Source organism: Cervus elaphus, chromosome 27 (genome assembly GCF_910594005.1).
Source record: "Cervus elaphus chromosome 27, mCerEla1.1, whole genome shotgun sequence".
NCBI lineage: Eukaryota > Metazoa > Chordata > Mammalia > Artiodactyla > Cervidae > Cervus > Cervus elaphus.
In genome coordinates, this window is record NC_057841.1 from 56,096,450 (window position 1) to 56,115,840 (window position 19,391).

The window sequence follows — 19,391 nt, forward strand, 5'->3', positions numbered from 1 at the left end:
CTTCTGCAGCGCCCCATCTCAAATATACATATGGTAATAAGGGAACCCAGAGAACTCTCTGCTAGGACACCCCTCAGGTGCCCAGGTCCTTGACTAGTTTGCTGCCTTCGTTCCGTCTAAGCTGGAGTCTTCCTATGCTTGCCTGGTGAGTGCAGGGTCTTCTAGAGGAAAGACTTCGGAGGAACGGGCTACTACATTCTGGCCAGACCAGAAATTGATTCATGATTCAGCTCCTGATGCCAGATTGTTGTTGTTTGGTCACTAAGACGTGTACGAGATTTTTGTGACCCCGTGGACAGCAGCCCGCCAGGCTCTTCTGTCCATAGATTTCCCAGGCAAGAAAACTGGAGTGGGTTGCCATGCAATCCGCCAGGGGATCTACCTGACCCAGGGATCAAACCCACCTCTCCTGTATTGGTAGGCAGATTCTTTACCACTGATTCATCAGGGAAGCCTGCAGATTCCAGACATCAACTGTCAAACATTCTAGCGGACTTCTTTTTGGTTTTTAGGTTCATGTTTCCTACAGTTATCGATTTAAGAAGTAAAAGAAAAACAATTTAAAATATATTTTAATCTTTAATTAATGCTGACTTCTGACTGTATATGCTTTCTTATTGATGCTTTTTTGCAGAGAATTTTACAGGGGAAAAAGCAAAAGTTAAAAGTACATTAAGAACCCTTGTTATTTAACATTATTCTCATATGAGATTAAAAACTATATTTAATGCTGTTCTCTTGTACAACTGTGTGGTCTTATTTTCATGAAGTACCTTCAGTAATTTGTTCAAGAATACTGTTTAGAAGAGTGTCACAGTATTTATGCATACTGACTTAGAAGCAAAAGGCTGTAATTGCCACACATGATTTTTAAATGGCCTCATTTCTTCTTTAGGAATGATGAATGCCCATTATGATGATATCCATGTCTTGATGGAATTTTTTGTGTCTTTATTCCATCTTTTACATTGAGCATGAAGCTTACTAAATTGGAAGGCATGGTTGCTTCAATTATTGATGGGGCCAATTTTCCTCTCATTTCTGTCTGAACAAACATCACTAGTTTGGAATATGCTGGATTCCTGTAAACAAAGGAAGAGTTAAAAAATATAAAGAATTTTTATCTATTGAATTTACAAGTTTATAAGGAGCAGGATTCTTATTCACCATTGATTGCCAACACAGTGCTTATGACAGGGGAAATAGTGACTGAAGGAAGGAAAAAACATGTGGAATGATTTGCACACTCAAAATTATTTTACATAAAAATATTAAGTAGTCAGACTATATCTTAAAGTCTTCAGTTTTAGTTATCATTTTTCTTGTCATTTTATCGACTTCTTAAAATTATAAAAGTAAGGTATGCTTATGAAAATTTAAACAGTAGAGCATTTTCATAATTCCCCTTCATTCTGCTCCCCAGAGACAGTCACTATTTATAGCGTTGACTGTATCTTTTCAGATGATCATCTACGGATATACAAAGATAACATGTGTGTACATATATGTTTATGTACCCTATATATATGCACATGTACATTCTTACTTTTGCAAAAATGAGACATATTTATTTTTCTGGAACTAATTTCATTCTCCTCTTAGTATGATACCATGCACCTCTGTGTCTATACAGATCAGCTTATTGTTTTTAATGACTGCATATGGTATTTCATATTAGATTAACCAGTCCTCTATTGACTATCATGGAATTATTTCTTACTTGTTGCCACGATAAATCAAGCTGCAATAAAACACATTGTAATATATTCATTTGCACCTCGAGAAATATTTATATTGAGTTTCCAGGTCAATGTTTTTGTGTATTTAACATTTTGAAATGTTATCTCCAAACTACCTTCGTATTTTATGTTCAAACCCAGTGAATTTCAAATTAGAGGATATGAAGACTTGCCAAGGGGTATGAGAGGCTGAATAACATATAAGGGAATACAATTTCAAATCTCTGACTTCCATGTACCTTCTCCTTAAAACTGATCTGAGAATATATCTCTGATGGACATGCCAGCTTTTGTCCTACCAGCCTGATCACACCAGCCTTCTTAATAGAACCTTCTGCTTTATAGAATCAAGGGATGTCTGTCATCTCCCCCACCTAAGACTGAATGGTACTAAGGTGCTTTACCCTGGCATATAAACGTGAGTTACTAAAGGAAAAATTCAATCAATTGGAAGTGAGTTAAGACAGTGAATGACGGATGATGGTAATAAAACCTTACTGAGTCAATTCTTTGCTTTCAGTAAAACTTAAGGATCTAATTGAGTTGTCAGCTGATAAGTCATTAAAAACAATTTTTGATTATAGGTCACTACGTAACATGGAATATAACTCAGAAGAATGTCAAGGGATTGTGTGATGGTACTAGAGTTCTACTCTCCATTTCAACCCACCTGTTCATGTGAACAAAGTTTCTTACACTTATGTTCATAAAAATGCACAGCATAAGTAGACTTGAGGTCATTCTATCTGATGGGATATCTACAATGGGCCTTTTGTCCCACGTTTTTTACAGTAAGTGAGTGTAACTGACAGAAGCATGATGACTCTCGAACCAGAATGCATAGTTTGAAGCTGAGCTTTGCTGTTACCTATGTGAGACCTTGAGAAAGTTACTTAATTTCTCTGGGTTTCCATTTTCTTTTCTGCAAAATGGGGGTAGTAAGACGACTACTTTATGGGGTTCTTGTGAGGATCAAATAGTTGACATTTGGTATCTGTAAATTGTAACAGTGTCTGACTAACAATTTGCTTTTACATTTAACAATTATGTAATACATTTTTATTTTGATCAATGGGTAATAATAACAATTTAAACCAGTACAAATAAACTTATTTTAACATTTAGATACTTCAGTTGAGTCACCCAGTGTCCGAGTCTTTGTGACCCCATGAACTGTAGCACGCCAGGCCTCCCTGTCCATCACCAACTCCCAGAGTTTACCCAAATTCATGTCCATCGAGTCGGTGATGCCATCCAACCATCTCATCCTCTGTCGTCCCCTTCTCCTCCCGCCCTCAATCTTTCCCAGAATCAGGGTCTTTTCCAATGAGTCAGTTCTTCGCATCAGGTGGCCAAAGTATTGGGGGTTTCAGCTTCAACATCAGTCCTTCCAATGAACACCCAGGACTGATCTCCTTTAGGATGGACTGGTTGGACCTCCTTGTTGTCCAAGGGACTCTCAAGAGTCTTCTCCAACACCACAGTTCAAAAGCATCAATTCTTTGGCGCTCAGCTTTCTTTATAGTCCAACTCTCACGTCCATACATGACCCTGGAAAAACCATAGCCTTGACTAGACAGGACCTTTGTTGACAAAGTAATGTCTCTGCTTTTTAATATGCTGTCTAGGTTGGTCATAACTTTCCTTCCAAGGAATAAGCGTCTTTTAATTTCATGGCTGCAATCACCATCTGCAGTGATTTGGGAGCCCCAAAAAATAAAGTCAGCCACTGTTTCCCCATCTATTTGCCATAAAGTGATGGGGCCGGATGCCATGATCTTAGTTTTCCTAATGTTGAGCTTTAAGCCAATTTTTTCACTATCCTCTTTCACTTTCACCAAGAGGTTCTTTAGTGCTTCTTCACTTTCTGCCATAAGGGTGGTGTCATCTGCATATCTGAGGTTATTGATATTTCTTCTGGCAATCTTGATTCCAGCTTGTGCTTCTTCCAGCCCAGCGTTTCTCATCATGTACTCTGCATATAAGTTAAATAAGCTGGGTGACAATATACAGCCTTGACGTACTCCTTTTCCTATTTGGAACCACTCTGTTGGTCCATGTCCAGTTCTAACTGTTGCTTCCTGACCCACATACAGGTTTCTAAAGAGGCAGGTCAGGTGGTCTGGTATTCCCATCTCTTTCAGAATTTTCCACAGTTTGTTGTGATCCACACAGTCAAAGGCTTTGGCATAGTCAATAAAGCAGAAACAGATGTTTTTCTGGAACTCTCTTGCTTTTTCAATCATCCAGTTGATGTTGGCAATTTGATCTCTGGTTTGTCTGCCTCTTCTAAAACCAGCTTGAACATCTGAAAGTTCATGGTTCACGTATTGCTGAAGCCTGGCTTGGAGAATTTCGAGGATTACTTTACTAGCGTGTGAGGTGAGTGCAATTGTGTGGTAGTTTGAGCATTCTTTGGCATTGCCTTTCTTTGGGGTTGGAATGAAAACTGACCTTTTCCAGTCCTGTGGCCACTGCTGAGTTTTCCAAATTTGCTGGCATATTGAGTGCAGCATTTTCACAGCATCATCTTTTAGGATTTGAAATAGCTCAACTGGAATTCCATCACCTCCCCTCGCTTTGTTCATAGTGATGCTTCCTAAGGCCCACTTGACTTCACATGCCAGGATGTCTGGCTCTAGGTGAGTGATCACACCATCATGATTATCTGGGTCATGAAGATCTTTTTTGTACAGTTCTTCTGTGTATTCTTGCCACCTCTTCTTAATATCTTCTGCTTCTGTTAGGTCCCTACCATTTCTGTCCTTTATTGAGCCGATCTTGGCATGAAATGTTCCCTTGGTATCTTTAATTTTCTTGAAGAGATCTCTAGTCTTTCCCATTCTATTGTTTTCCTCTATTTCTTTGCATTGATCGCTGAGGAAGGCTATCTTATCTCTCCTGGCTATTCTTTGGAACTCTGCATTCAAATGGGTATATCTTTCCTTTTCTCCTTTGCTTTTCACTTCTCTTCTCACAGCTATTTGTAAGGCCTCCTCAGACAGCCATTTTGCTTTTTTGCATTTCTTTTTCTTGGGGATGGTCTTGATCCCTGTCTCCTGTACAATGTCACAAACCTCTGTCCATAGTTCATCAGGCACTCTATCAGATCTAGTCCCTTAAATCTATTTCTCACTTCCACTATATAATCATAAGGGATGTGATTTAGGTCATACCTGCCTGGTCTAGTGGTTTTCCCCACTTTCTTCAATTTAAGTCTGAATTTGGCAATAAGCAGTTCATGATCTGAGCCACAGTCAGTTCCCAGTCTTGTTTTTGCTGCCTGTATAAAGCTTCTCCATCTTTGGCTGCAAAGAATATAATCAATCTGATTTTGGTGTTGACCATCTGGTGATGTCCATGTGTAGAGTCTTGAGTTGTTGGAAGATGGTGTTTGCTATGATCAGTGCATTCTCTTGGCAAAACTCTATTAGCCTTTGCCCTGCTTCATTCTGTACTCCAAGGCCAAATTTGCCTGTTACTCCAGATCTTTCTTGACTTCCTACTTTTGCATTCCAGTTCCCTAGAATGAAAAGGACATCTTTTTTGGGTGTTAGTTCTAAAAGGTCTTGTAGGTCTTCATAGGACTGTTCAGCTTCTTCAGGGTTAGATACTTAGGGTCACAGAAATTAAAACAAATTTTAAAAATTAGGTACTTATTCCTATAGAGGTATGATAGAAAAATAAAGTGATTGATAAAAGAACCTAAAGCATAAACACCGATTTATAAAAGAACCCAAAGCATAAAATATATTTTATTTGGATAAAATTATGCAAGGGAAAAAGAGTAAAAATATCAGATCAAGGATAAAAAAAATGATATAATATTTCTGACTGTTAAAGGTTATATGTATTTTGAAACTGAAAATGTAGTGGTAGGTTTCAAGTTGTTACAGTATTTAGGTTCTGATGAATGCACTTAGAAGGGTGATAAAAACATTTTTTTAAAGTGTCAAGATTTATAGTATGCTGGAAATTTCACCCTCGATATAATGCTATACAAAATTTTAATATCAACTTAAAAATGTGCAAGGCAATATACGGTTTTACAAAATTCTCTTAGAGGGGTTTGAAGACCACTGCTCCAACCAACCATATGAGCATCTATTTTCTTAAACCCTTTTCCATTCTGAGTTTAGACTATTTTTACATTGTCTCAAATGGCTGGACTCACTAGCAATTTGTATGGCCTTAAATCTCTATGTGAATTTACTAGGGCTTTACACACTTAACAACACTTTTCCAAGATTTCCTGGAGAGTACATTTACTGTAGATAATATGTTTTATAAATTTACTACAGGACTTGAGCTGCACAGAAGGAAAAGGTACAGAAGAATCACTTTTTTGTCAGTACCCTTCTCCAGCAGGTTGCTGGGCAGAGTTCCCACTCTGGGTAGAATATCTAAATTAGAGTTTTTCTCTTTTTTTTTTTTCTGCAGTGGAAAGGGAATGGTGACAAGATGCAAGAAGGGGACTTTGCCTGTGAAGCACACTTGAGGTTGTATAACTTCCCAACCAGAGTCCCCCTAGCAGCTGATTCACCTACCTGATACGGAGTAATAATTTTTCCCTTGTTTTATCCTTTCCTGCTGTGGAGAATACAGTTTTGGCTATATATTGAAAATTGACCGATGGGGAGAAAGACTACATTGTCATCATCATCTGAACCAATTATCCTGTCCATCAATGTAAATATTTTTGGATTTCTTTTAGTTCTCTTATTCAGTAGAAAATATTAAGGAATATGGGTCTAAATGTCATTTTATTTTGACTTCCTTCACATACATATTTTTCTCCTACTGAGTGGTTTACATGTCATTTTGTGTGCCAGTGTCTTTTATTTAATATAAAATCATTTAGCAAATATGTAAGGAAGTTGTAGAATGATATATATTGAATAAATATATATATATGCATTTACAGAATATGTGTATTGGATGTCACCATCTTATCCAGTGGCTGGCCACCTTTGGGCAAAGAGTCATCTCTAATTTCTCCAGCTCTTCCCTCTCAGAATTTACCTACTGGGTGGCTTGTTCTACAGGTAACTGTTCACAGTAAGTAGTCCACTGGAAAGAATATTTCAAAGTAAAGCATGATTCATTGCTGATAAATGCTAACTATTATAATTCTAGAGAAATTTATTTTTCATTTGCAAAAATCCTTTAATAATTCACAGAAGTGACTAATGGAGAAACATAAAACATCAGGTTAAGGTTAATTGGAGGGCATGATGATGTCTGTGAACATGTGACTGGTGCCAGAAACCACAGATTATACTTCATAGGGAATTGTCTATTCTTATTATACTTAAGACGAAAAATACTTGAAAAGTTATTTTAAAAATTGTTTTTAGGGGCATTTTTTCCCCCCAATAGGATATACCAGAAAATATTTCTGGTGAGTTCGTTAGCAAGTTACAAACTGAACTAAAAAATGGTTAAACAATAAATATATGGAAATAACACTTACTCTTGCACAGGTAAACATATATAGCCACAAGCATGGTTATAACCTCGGATGTAACTTGAGGATGAAGGATATGCTGGAAAATCCACACTAGTAACTAAGTGATCAAAAGAAAAATTAAAATGAAACCTATGCCACAAAGATGAAAAATTCAGTTTCCAATAGCATATTTTCAAAAATACATGACATAGCATTTAACAGACATTAATTTTAATATAGCTATGTATGTTTGCACACTTGAGTGTGTACACAGGCCAAAAATGAAAAAGTATCATGCTACAAGTACTAGCATGAAAAAGTATCACTACTGTCCTCTCAAACTTTTTCATGCTAGTTCTTCTATAGATCCTGCCTCCTCTTACATACAAGAAGAACTGTTCAAAGTATAATTTATTTACTTTCTGAGATCAGAAGCAGAAATTACAAATAAAAAGACTAATCTACTAGGATAGATTTTTTTGGTTTATCATTTTTTAAGTAAAATATTTGATGTGTTATTTAGCCTGTCAATAGAGGTAGTTTAAATGCTCTTTTCTGCCAATTCCCTGTAGCTAACTTCAATGTATGGTTAAAAATCAGTAGATTTTGTTTTAGGAATTATGCAGTGTAACTTCAATACTGCATGTGAAGGTAGAAGGGAGGGGATCTGATTACCGTCACATTTATGATAATTATGTGACTCTTCCTAAAAACATTGTAAAACATGTATTTCGTCAGTCTGTGCAACTGAATCCTGCTCATCAGAGGATTTCCCTGTGTGGTTCTAGTGCACATAACCCTTTTGGTGGAAATGCAACGTTCAGCTCTAGTTAGGAGACAAAGGTGGCTGTGCGCGTTTCCCATGTGCACGGTCCGCTCCGTCACCGTAACAGAGCCAGTTATGCTGGCAAAACGGTACTGCCAGAACTGATACTAACATGTTTCTTCTCTGTTTAAAATATGGAGATTATATTTGTCTTTATTTTTGAAAATTTTGTTATATTCCACAAACAAGTATGGGTCTTTTGTGAGGCACACAGTGAGGTAGTTAGCACAGATTCTGGAAAATCAGAAAGACTTGAGCTGTTGATGAGCTACGTAACTTGATTTCTGTGAATTTCAGTTTCCTCACTGGTGAGAAAAATGCATGCAAAACATTTAACTAAAAGCAAACTACACAGTAAGCTAAACAACAGTGGAAACATTAAGAAGAAAACTATCAGTGTTCATCAAAAACTCATTCAGAGAAAATCACTTTAAAGCAAATTCAGTAGTGATCACTGAATGACTGATTATAACTATTCATGGATTTTATCTTCTATACTTCTTTTTGACCTTCCCTCTGACCAGCAAAAATGAGACACAAATAGAATGGTTTCAAGATAGACAATAAGAGATCAATAAGAGATCTCTGATTCAAATGGACAGTATTTTGTGTTATAGGCAGTGAATAAATTGTTATGTGCCCTCATTTGAAAATGAGAGGACTAACGACAGCTGTATGAAAATATACGAGACAAATATGTGAAAGTGATGAACATCGGTCCCCAGTGGTATAGACGGTCAACAGAGCTAACTGTCTGCCTGAGTGCTATTAGCAGAGCTGTTACTCCGTCTTGTACTCTGAAACTTAAAGGGTCCTACAAGCGGAAAAGAGTAATTAACAACAGTTAACTGTCCCTGTCCCCAAGTAGTTACAGTAGGGGAATTCAGGTAGGAATAGCGAGATTAAATTGAATTGCAGAGGAGAAAAAAGGCTCTAGGCTACTACTGTCCTACCAAAGTCCCTTCACCATAAATTATCTTGAGTTCTAGGAGTCCAAAGATCTCTGGGGTGTAAACTGGTGTGTTTTAAGTGAATAATGCAAATAGGAAGTCATTACACATTTGCATTTTATAGAGTGATACATTTTTGGCCAGGGGTGGAGGGTAGGATAAGGACTGGAGAAGGAAATGGTGACCCACTCCAGTATTCTTCCTGGGAAATCCCATGGACAGAGGAGCCTGGCGGGCTACAGTCCATGGGATCACGAAGAGTTGGACACAACTTAGTGACTGAGCAACAGGCAATGGATAAGAGTGTGTTAAAACTTTTAGTTTTTAAAAGAAATGTAAGCACATTTATGAAAAGAGCTATCTAGTAGAATTTTCTTCAAGAGTTTTATCAGTTTTTAGATATATCCATTCTACATATTCAAATATAGAAGTATATATCCAAAGATCCATTTTGTTTCTTGGTAGTTTTGTAATGTAGCCTGAAAGTATCTGTCTATGTTCAGTGCTGCAAGGTACATGCTGCAAAAAGGCCAGGAGACGCCACAATGATTGACTATGATGTAAATGGCACCTCCAGAATTAGGTTAAAAACTTCAGGCTTACCTACATTACACATGTATTTATTGGTCTCACCAAGTAAATACAAGAATAATTAATTGAAAATATTCTTTCAAACTGTGAGTTAAAAGAAAAAAAATTTATTAATGACTCATAGTAATTCCCAAGTGTGGGCAAAATGTTTCAACTTACCACTGATAACATCCGTATTCCCTTCATAGTGCTTCAAAGAGACTAAGTCGATAAAGTCTCGGGGGGAAATTGAGCCCATGGCAAAGCTTTGTGTAATGGTATGACATATGAATGTATCCTGAAACAAATCACATCATAAAGATTGCAACAATGATTTAATATCTGTTCTTTGTACTGCTCCCCAAAGAATTTTACTGCCTAAGTTTGGCCTCTTTTTGGAAAAAGCAGGGCTTTAAGGTTTTAAGAATTTATCACCAAATCAGCTTGCATTTTCAGTGTTAAAGAAATATTAGATGTGTAATTTTAAGTGCAAGGCAACAAAAGCAAAAATAAAAGAGTGGGACTATAGTAACCTAAAATGCCTCTGCATAGCAAAGGAAACCATTAACAAAATGAAAGGGCAACCCACCGAGTGGGAGAAAATATTTGCAAATCCTACCTCTAACAAGGGGTTAATATAAATTAGAAATACAATAAATTTAGAAAAGAATCTTGATATTATCTAATCTTCGAATTTTCAGATGAAGAAATTGAAGCCTAACATTAAGTTACATGTAGAACTAGAGAGATGTACAGAACTAGAACCTGGGTTTCCAGATTTCCAGGTCAATAGTGTGTCTGCTACTCCACACTGACTAGGTAATATATTCGGAATAATATATTGACTTAACAGCCTGTGGTGTAAAGCCTAAAATTAAAGACCAGTATATGTGCTGCTTTGACATCTGTTAAAATTGGGAGGGTCTTGAATGGCCAAACTGCAAGATCCTCTCTCCACTTTGTTCCCATAAGTAAGAGCCCTTGGTCCCACAGCCCTCCATATCAGCAGGATAAGACACAGTTCCCACTTATACCTGAGTAGTGGGTTTCAGTTCCCTGCTACCCTGTAGAATTAGTCCAACAACCAATCAGATCCTCCTGCAAGAATCAGGGGTCACCTCAGCTTCCTGATACTACAAAGCCTGCGTGCACAGTCCCTGGTTATTAACTCTGTTCCCGATGCAGCTCCCTGTCACCCTGCGGGGCGCGGTGCGTCCCAGAGAGCTCAGCGGGGCCACTCCATGTGTTGCTGCCGCAGCATCCATTTTGTTTGGCCAAGCAGCCTGCGTGGCCTTAAACTAACACCAGCTCTCTCACGTAAGCACAGCTTAGATAACAGCCCGCAGAGTCACAAGCAAATGCAAGCTCCTGATATGACTTCCCCAACAGCCCTTCTGATCAGCAGCCTCCCACACTTCCCAGGGCCTTCCCCGTGTGAGCCCCTTAGATCAGACCCCCTGTGTGGTTTCCCAAAATCCTGTCCTGTTTGGTTCCAAATGATCAATCTGGCCTTAGCCTAGGAACCCCAAAGCACTCCACCCACAGGCCCTAATGAAGGTGCGAGTCCACCTCTGTCTGCACCCTGCCTTGACCTCCCCACACGGGGCCCTTGACGTGTGCTGTCCACTTCCTCCAGGACTGTAATAAACTTCTCGATTTCAATTTCTCTTGTGGTCATTTGTTGAACCTGGCTCACCACTGGCACCCTGTTCCCCACCAACAAATGTTAACTGAACAAAATCTTAACAGTCTTCCTTTCCTGGGCTGTGATTAGGATTAATAAACTGCTGTTGATCTTATTTGTCTAAGTGCTGGTGTCAAGCGTTTGTTTGACCACCGCCATAACCCTAGAGCAGGAATCCCTTCCTCACCAATAGGATGAGTGAGCCAATTAAAATGCACCCTTGCAAATGAATGCTACAAACATTCATAGGAAGGCAGAAAAATTCTTCTCGTTGTGTAATGTGATTCAGAGATATTATAGTATACTGAAAAAGACATCAAATCTGAATCAGGAGATCAGTATAAGTCCTGTTTCTACCATACACTGTCCGTATTGACCTTGGGCAAATCTAAATTTTTCTGGCCACCTGATGTGAAGAACTGACTCATTTGAAAAGACCCTGATGCTGGGAAAGATTGAAGGCGGGAGGAGAAGGGGATGACAGAGGATGAGATGGTTGGATGGCATCACCGACTCAGTGGACATGAGTTTGAGTAAACTCTGGGAGTTGGTGATGGGCAGGGAGGCCTGGTGTGCTGCAGTCCGTGGGTTTGCAAAGAGTCGGACATGACTGAGCGACTGAACTGAACTAAACTGAAATTTCTCTGAATATGTTTTCAAATCTTTTGATGCCAAATCTACTATACTTTCCATTACTATAGCTGACTTGCAGCAAAAACAGAAATATCTGAAATGCTAATGAAAGTATTATACAGTTATGAATGAAACAATCCAATGTTTGCATTTTCATTTGTGATAGACCAAGTTCAAATCCCAAGAGGGTCACAGACATGTGTTCTCTGTGGATAGAACTCCAGAGCCTTTCTACAAGATGAAACTACTTTACCTTCCCAGGCTTTTCTACAACCTCACCCTCATCCCAGATTTTAAAATCAGTTTAATAGAAGGAGGTACAGTTAACCTACAGAGTTCTAAATAAACGGTAAAGTGATGGCAGGTATGTGGGACATTTGTTTTGATGTGTGAAATGGGCTTGGAGACTTGAAGAACCGGACTCAGTCATCTGTAATTTTACAAATGCAACTGTTTGTAAAAATCATAAAAGTTTGCATTCCACCAACATTCTTCACCATTTCCTTCTAATAAAATTATTATTAGCCAAAATATAGAAGTCACTTTTTAAAATCAGCCTACTAAGGTGTAATTTACTGTCTTGCCGTCTAGCAGTCCCCCTAAGTAACGGAGTGCCACGGTACTGCCCCAGAGTTCAGAGTCCCTCGGCCGGCCCGTCTTCCGTTCCTCCCCCTTCCCTCCACATCTCAGTCTCTCTCATTTCATCCATTTTGTCTCCTCCCAAGCTCTCGGCGTCCCTCGCCTCACCCTGCTCCTCTCCCCTTCTAAGCCCTATTCGCCTCTTGCATCCTGTCTTCCCTTCTCTCACCTCTAGGACTTTAACTTTCTATTCCGTTACCTGTAGTTTTCCTTTCTCTGTTTTTATTCTTCCTGTTCATCTCTGAGATACTGTATTTGAAAGTGTTTCTAAAACCACAACCATTATAATGTTATTTCACACATGCATTTAAAAAGTTATATGCTATTTGCTCTTCACAGTGTCTACAATGTTATCTAGTGTGTTATCACTACGATAAATCTACTGACTTCCATCAACAAGGCATGCTTAATCTTTTTTTCCCCTTGATGGAGGAGGCAAATCCATGAGTTCAGTCCTCTCAATAACCAAAGGCACACATCTGCAGATTCAGAATGTGGTATGCACTAAAAATAGAATAAAGCTAAGTAGAATTGAACTCTCGGTAAAGAAAAAAGTTTTAAGCTTTTTATAAAGATCTCAACTTGATTTGAATATATAAAATACAGATGTAATAAACTGAAATACTAAGATATAAAAACTAAAACTGAATTAATACAGTAAAAGTCCAACATTAAACAATAAATTACCGAATCAATCTTTAGTACTATGTTGTACATTTTCAATGCTTTGTCCCATGTGACTCTGTTTTCAGGTTTGAAGAGGAAATCAGATAGTTTAGATGTTGATTCTGGAATCATTCCTTCAACACGATATCTATGGTTACCAAAATAAAGAAAATTCAAAATTTCATTGAATTTAGCCTAAGTTGAAAATATGGTATCCCAGTATAAAGCACACTCATTTAACAAGTAATATAAAGAAAATTTGAAGGTAATATTAGCAATTTAAAATACTAACATTCAATTGTAAGTTGTTGCTTAGTTGCTAAGTCATGTCTGACTCTTTTGTGACCCCATGGACTGTAGCCAGTCAGGCTCCTCTGCCATGGAATTCTCCAGGCAAGAATACTGGAGCAGGTTGCCATTCCCTTCTCCAGGGGATCTTCCTGACCCAGGGATCAAGCTTGTGTCTCCTGCATTGGGAGGGGATTCTTTACCACTGAGCCACCAGGGAAGCCAGTAACAGTTTTATTTAAATATGCATTGCAATAATATAAATTATTTGAAAATTTATTTTTCAACAAATTTTGTTAGTACTGTTTCTATGGTTGTCTTTTTTTTTTTTTTTAATTATTTGGCTGCACTGTATCTTAGTCGCAGCACCCAGGTGGGCTCTGTGTTGCTGTGTGTGGGCTTCTCTCCAGGTCTGGCTTGTGGTCTCCAGGCTGCACACGCTCAGTAGTCGCGGCGAGTGGGGGTAGTTGCCCTATGGCTTGTGGCATCTTAGTTCCCCAAGCAGGGATTGAACCACGTCCCCGGTATAGGATGGTGGATGCTTAACCACTGGACCATCAGGGAAGTCCCTATCATTACCTTTTCAAAGGGACTACGTTCATTTAGAATTTTTCTAAACTCTTTCTCATAAACATTTACATGCTGTATTTAGCATAAGTCTCTAGTAACTGACGAGACGCTTGTGCAGTTGTGCAGCATCTTGTGGCCTTAATTCTTAATTTAAGAATGTAATATGATATAAGCAGAGGTCAGAAAACTTTTCAGTAAAGAGCCAGATGGTAAATAATTTATTTGGCTTTGCAGGCTTCATGTTCTATGTTGCAATTATTCAACTTTATTAGTGCAGCAGTGAAACAGCCATAGACAATATATAATAAATGGGCCTGTCTGTATTATAATTAAACTGTCAGTTTTCACTCCAATACCAAAGAAAGGCAATGCCAAAGAACATTCAAACTACCATACAACTGCACTCATTTCACACGCTAGCAAGGTAATGCTCAAAATCCCTCAAACTAGACTTCAACAGTACGTGAACTGAGAACTTCAGATTTACAAGCTGGATTTAGAAAATGCAGGGTTTTGGAAAACCAGATATCAAATTGCCAACATCTGTTGCAAACACAGAAAAAGCAAGGGAATTCCAGAAAAACATCTATTTCTGCTTCACTGACTTCTGCTAAAGGCTTTGACTGTGTGGATCACAACAAACTGTGGAAAATTCTTAAAGAGATGGGATTACCAGATCCCCTTACCTGTCTCCTGAGAAATCTGTAGGCAGGACAGGAAGCAACAGTTAGAACTGGACATGGAACGATGGATTGGTTCAAAGTTGGGAAAGGAATAAGGCGAGGCTGTATGTATATGGTTACCCTGCTTATTTAACTTCTATGCAGAGTACATCACATGAAATGCTGGGCTGGATGACTCACAAGCTCGAATTAAGATTGCTGGGAGAAATATCAACAACCTCCCATATGCAGATGATACCACTCTAGAGGAAGTCAACCCTGAATATTCATTGGAAGGATTGATGCTGAAGCTGAGGCTCCAATACTTTGGCCACCTGATGGGAAGAACTGACTCATTAGAAAAACCCTGATGCTGGGAAAGATTGAAGGGAGGAGGAGAAGGGGATGACAGAAGGTAAGATAGTCGAATGGCCTCAGTGACTCAATGGATATGAGTTTGAGCAAGCTCTGGGAGATGTGAAGGACTGGGAAGCCTGGCATGCTGCAGTCCACAGGGCTGGAAAGACTTGGACATGACTGAGTCACTGAACAACCACCCCCCCGAAAAGAAACTGAATCAAACTTGGTTTTCTAAATAACATATCATGATCAATAAATGAACAACTCTTAAAAATATGGTTTAAAAAACATCTGCACAATTTCTCTTAGTGTATTTGAATTTGAAACAACAGGTTCCTAAAAAATATCCTTAAAGGCAGCTTACAGAAAAAATTATAAAAGAATCTGCCTGCCAGTGCAAGAGACTCAGAAGACATGAGTTCAATCCCTGGGTCGGGAAGATCCCCTGGAGGAGGAAATGGCAACCCACTTCAGTATTCTTGCCAGGAAAACTCCATGGACAGAGTAGCCTAGAGAGTTACAGTTCATGGGGATGCAAAGAGTCGGATACAACTGCGCAACTAAACGTGCATGCACGTGTACACACACACACCACACAATATCCTTAAAAGCACTTACAGAAAAAATTATATACATTTGCAAGAGAAATATATTGGGGAAATAAACTTTATCTTTAAGTGGTTCACTTAATGGAAAGATAAAATGTTGAAAAGACCACAAAATACTCTAAGAAAATACCAATCTATTTTTATAGTAATTAGTTCTTGAAGTGGAAATTTCCTAGCTTTGTGAAGTATTCACTAGAAGTGATTTTTTTTTTCTGTCTTCAGTTTTGAAAATTAGATGGTACATATTATTCTTTTTATTCATCCATGTTTCAATCAAGTGACTTTATAAGTAATTGCTATTTCCTGTTCGCTATCCAATAATGTCTTATAGCTAATGAAGTAGCACTGAATTCTAGATACGTCAATGTCATTGAATTCAAAACCATGATTATAAATAGGAAATTGTACTCACAGATTTCCATGGAATTTTTTAGAAGCCTTGCTGGAAACAGTTATTTTTTTCTCAAAGAGGAATAAAAAAATCCACAAATAAATTAGCTGTCAGATACAGAAAGAAATAAATTTAAAAAACAAACCAAAAAAAATGAAAGTAAAAACGTTTTTTAGTTTGTAAAAAAAAATATTAAAAAAAAGTCTTTGCAATGATTTGTCTCCATTAAAAAACAAACTCTTGAAATATATATAACTTGTTTTCTTACTGAATTCTTAACCACTTTCCAGCCTGATGTATCTTGATAGTAACCTAAAATTTCTTGAGCAGTTTGTTGGGCAAGTGCCTTATAGTCCATCTACCTGCAAATATGCAAAGTATTAAAAGCAAATGACTGGTGAGAATGCAATCATACAAAGATTTTTTTTTAAATGCTGTATTACACTTTAACACTATTTTTAAATATCTGTCACATAGCAATGAACAATAATTCTGTTTTGAATACACGCATCTCTTCTTTTTCATTCAGTATTTCAAATAAGAAAATGTGATATATTACAAAGAGTAGGCTTTAGCTTTGGAGTCAGAGACTGGAGTCAAATCCTGTCTCTGCCACTGACAAATTGGAAACCATGTTCTTTAATATTTCTCTTTCCCCATTTTACCAAACTGTAAAACTGGGATAATACCTAACTCAGTAGAACTGATGTGAGGATTAAATGAAACAATGCACTTAAACATCTTACCCCTTTACGTGGCACATATTCTTTCTAACAGCTCAGTCTTGCTTCCTTTCCCCTGTGAAGCAACATAATCTGTTGATCAGGGGTTAGTGGGGCTTTATCTCTTTTAAAGTGAGTGGCAGCGGCACTGAAGGGCCTGACCCTGGCTTCCTCTCCAAAGTCAACTTCTTCCTGTTTCCTTCTCTCCCTCTTAGTGCCAATTACATCGAGCTTCTTGGTTGTTCCTCAGATATAACCAAGCAACTTCCTACCTCAGGGTCTTTGTACTTGCTGTTCCCTGTGCTTGTAATGTTCTCCCTCAGTGTGTTCACAACTGACTCCTCCTCATCAGTGTCTTTGCTTAAATATTCTCTTCAGAGAGGATCAAGTTCATATCAATTCAGATCAAACAGATGTACTGAACTCTTGCTAAGGGTTAAATATTGTGGTATCTGTGGCAAAAGCAGTTGAGTATGATCCTGTTTTTGCTTTGAATGAGCTCAGGAAGGTGGTGTCTCATTGGTCCTTTGGCCCATCACCCAGTTTTCAGTTAAGGGAAGCTGGTTGGTGTGGTGGAAAGAATGACAACACAGAACTGGATTCAAATCTTGGCTTTGCCATTTACCACCAGCTTTATAATTTAGGGTAAACTGCTTAGCCTTTGGACTTCAATTTTCGTTTCTACAGACGGAGGATAGTAATACCTGTCTCATGGGGTTATTATGAGGATTAAGTGATTTAATATATGCAGAAGTGATTGAAACAGTGTCAGGCCCTTCTTGGTGATCAAAGGTTAGTCTTTTTCTTTAAATGGACATATTTAAATCTAGCTAAAAACAAATAAACACTCTCCTAAGAGCTGCCTGAATAAACCTTCTCAAAGTTTAATTCTCAGCACATGTCTTCCAGCTCTCACCTAAAGGCCTTTAGGTTGGATCATAAATCTACTTTTCTCTTGTCTTAGTTCTTTGGCAAGGCACAGCACCTAATTGACATCTATATTTGAAAAACATTGGTAAACTGTTATAATTCCTTCTTCTTAGGAGACTCTTGGTTTCTTTACCTTTCCTAGTAGATCTAATCCAGAATTTTAATAACTACTGGGACTCTTCTCCAAATCCTCATGGATATCTCCATATCTTTTAACCTGTGAAAGAACAAAAGTGGAAGCAGAATTATTTTGATCCATGAATTAGAAAATATATTTGATAATTTCCTTAATATTTTTTCAGCGTCTTTGATTTGTACTTTATGTACTCATTCAGAAACATATGTTTCCTCAATGTAAGAAAAAGGTAGTAAGAACATAAAGATAATGTTTATGAAAAGAATCTTTAAGAAATTATCTTTTAAAAGGACAGGTTTAAACGACACTAAGTGTGAAATGTGGATTAAAATGTCTAAGTTTTTAAGCTCACGCCACTAACAATCCTTGGTTGGTCTCTGACCTGGGTTTCTCCCAGTGTATATAACACAGTTCTTTATTTCCTGCCAACAACATACTTGATACTGAAGGATCATGAAATTGCAGATTTTTTGCAACATATCACTGGAATATAAACTTTCTGCAAGGACTTCATCTTATTCATTTTCAAATCACTAGCACTGCTTACTGCCACAACAAACATGTGCTTAACTGAACCACTCAACTAAATTTTATAGCTTCTGGACCTTTTCCTTTGCCAAGAAAAAAAAAAAGGGATGGTTAAGCCTAGTGGGCTAGAGAGAGTGACGAGATAAAAAGAGCCAACGGCAAGGCTCCAGTTGGACAGTATTACCTGGTGATGTAACACTGGTTGAGCAGGAACATGTTCAGATGGGATAATGATCAAGGATATCTTCACCCACAGGGTCAGGTGGAAAATAAACACAAACCAATATTGAGATGGCATCTTTTCTGATAACACCACTTGGTTGAAACTGGATTCTTCGCACCTCACATCCTGTCCCAGCCTTGTAGACAGGTTCCCATATGTTGTTAAGTGGCTCTTTACATCTGTTTGTATAATCTCCCTCTTTCTGGGCTGCCTGAGTGGGTCCCCAATCCGTGCTGGGTCACTGCCATTCTTCGCTGGGAATCAAGGTCCCCAAGGACTTTGTTAAGTCGCATCGCGGGCCCAACTCCCTCCTCCAATTCCGCGTCTGCTTTGAACGCGAGGGGGCTGGTGGGGAGACCAGGGGAGCCGGGTTCACGGAAGGGAAGGGGAAGGCGCAGAGGGAGGGAGGGAAGAATGTGGTCTGGGGAGCTGCCCCCCGGGCCGAGTGGCTGTTTTATCCTGGGAGCGGGTTTCTGAAAGCAGGGAGGCCAAGCGTGTGGGGAGGACTGGAATGGAGGGGCTAGCTCTCAAAAGACTGAAACGGAAGCCGCCAGGGTTCCCGGCCCCCCTTTCTGCCCAGTCCCCTCTTGAAGCCTCGGGAAACTGGCCGAAGGGAGCTCAGCCTGTCATCCGTGGAGACCCGCCGCGCGGAGCCGAAACCAAGGTCGGGAGGACGTAGCGCGTGCGGGTCAGCAACGCTGAGGTAGCCCAGCAATCTCCGCACCCCGCAAGACCCGGAAGGAAAAACTACATTTCCCAGAGGCGACCGCGACCTGGCCCCGTTCTCTCCGCCCTGCCCTCTTCCGAGCACCACGCA

The 19,391-nt window shown here is 38.9% G+C and overlaps 1 protein-coding gene across 2 annotated transcripts; it reads right to left on the reverse strand.

The window, feature by feature from the left end:
• Positions 1 to 854: 854 nt before the first annotated feature.
• STARD6 (StAR related lipid transfer domain containing 6) lies at positions 855 to 19,360 on the reverse strand. Of its 2 annotated transcripts, none has more exons than XM_043888793.1 (8): positions 18,536 to 19,360; positions 17,821 to 17,904; positions 16,304 to 16,397; positions 16,057 to 16,142; positions 13,178 to 13,304; positions 9,715 to 9,832; positions 7,213 to 7,306; positions 855 to 1,082 (listed from the first exon to the last, which is right to left on the reverse strand). In XM_043888793.1, the coding sequence occupies exons 3-8, from the start codon at positions 16,391 to 16,393 to the stop codon at positions 881 to 883; spliced, it is 717 nt and encodes a 238-aa protein (XP_043744728.1). In that variant the 5' UTR covers positions 16,394 to 16,397; positions 17,821 to 17,904; positions 18,536 to 19,360; the 3' UTR covers positions 855 to 880. The 2 variants fall into 2 exon arrangements, with proteins under 2 accessions (XP_043744728.1, XP_043744729.1); XM_043888794.1 differs by having other exon boundaries at positions 16,057 to 16,106; positions 16,782 to 17,904.
• Between the last annotated feature and the right edge of the window lie 31 nt (positions 19,361 to 19,391).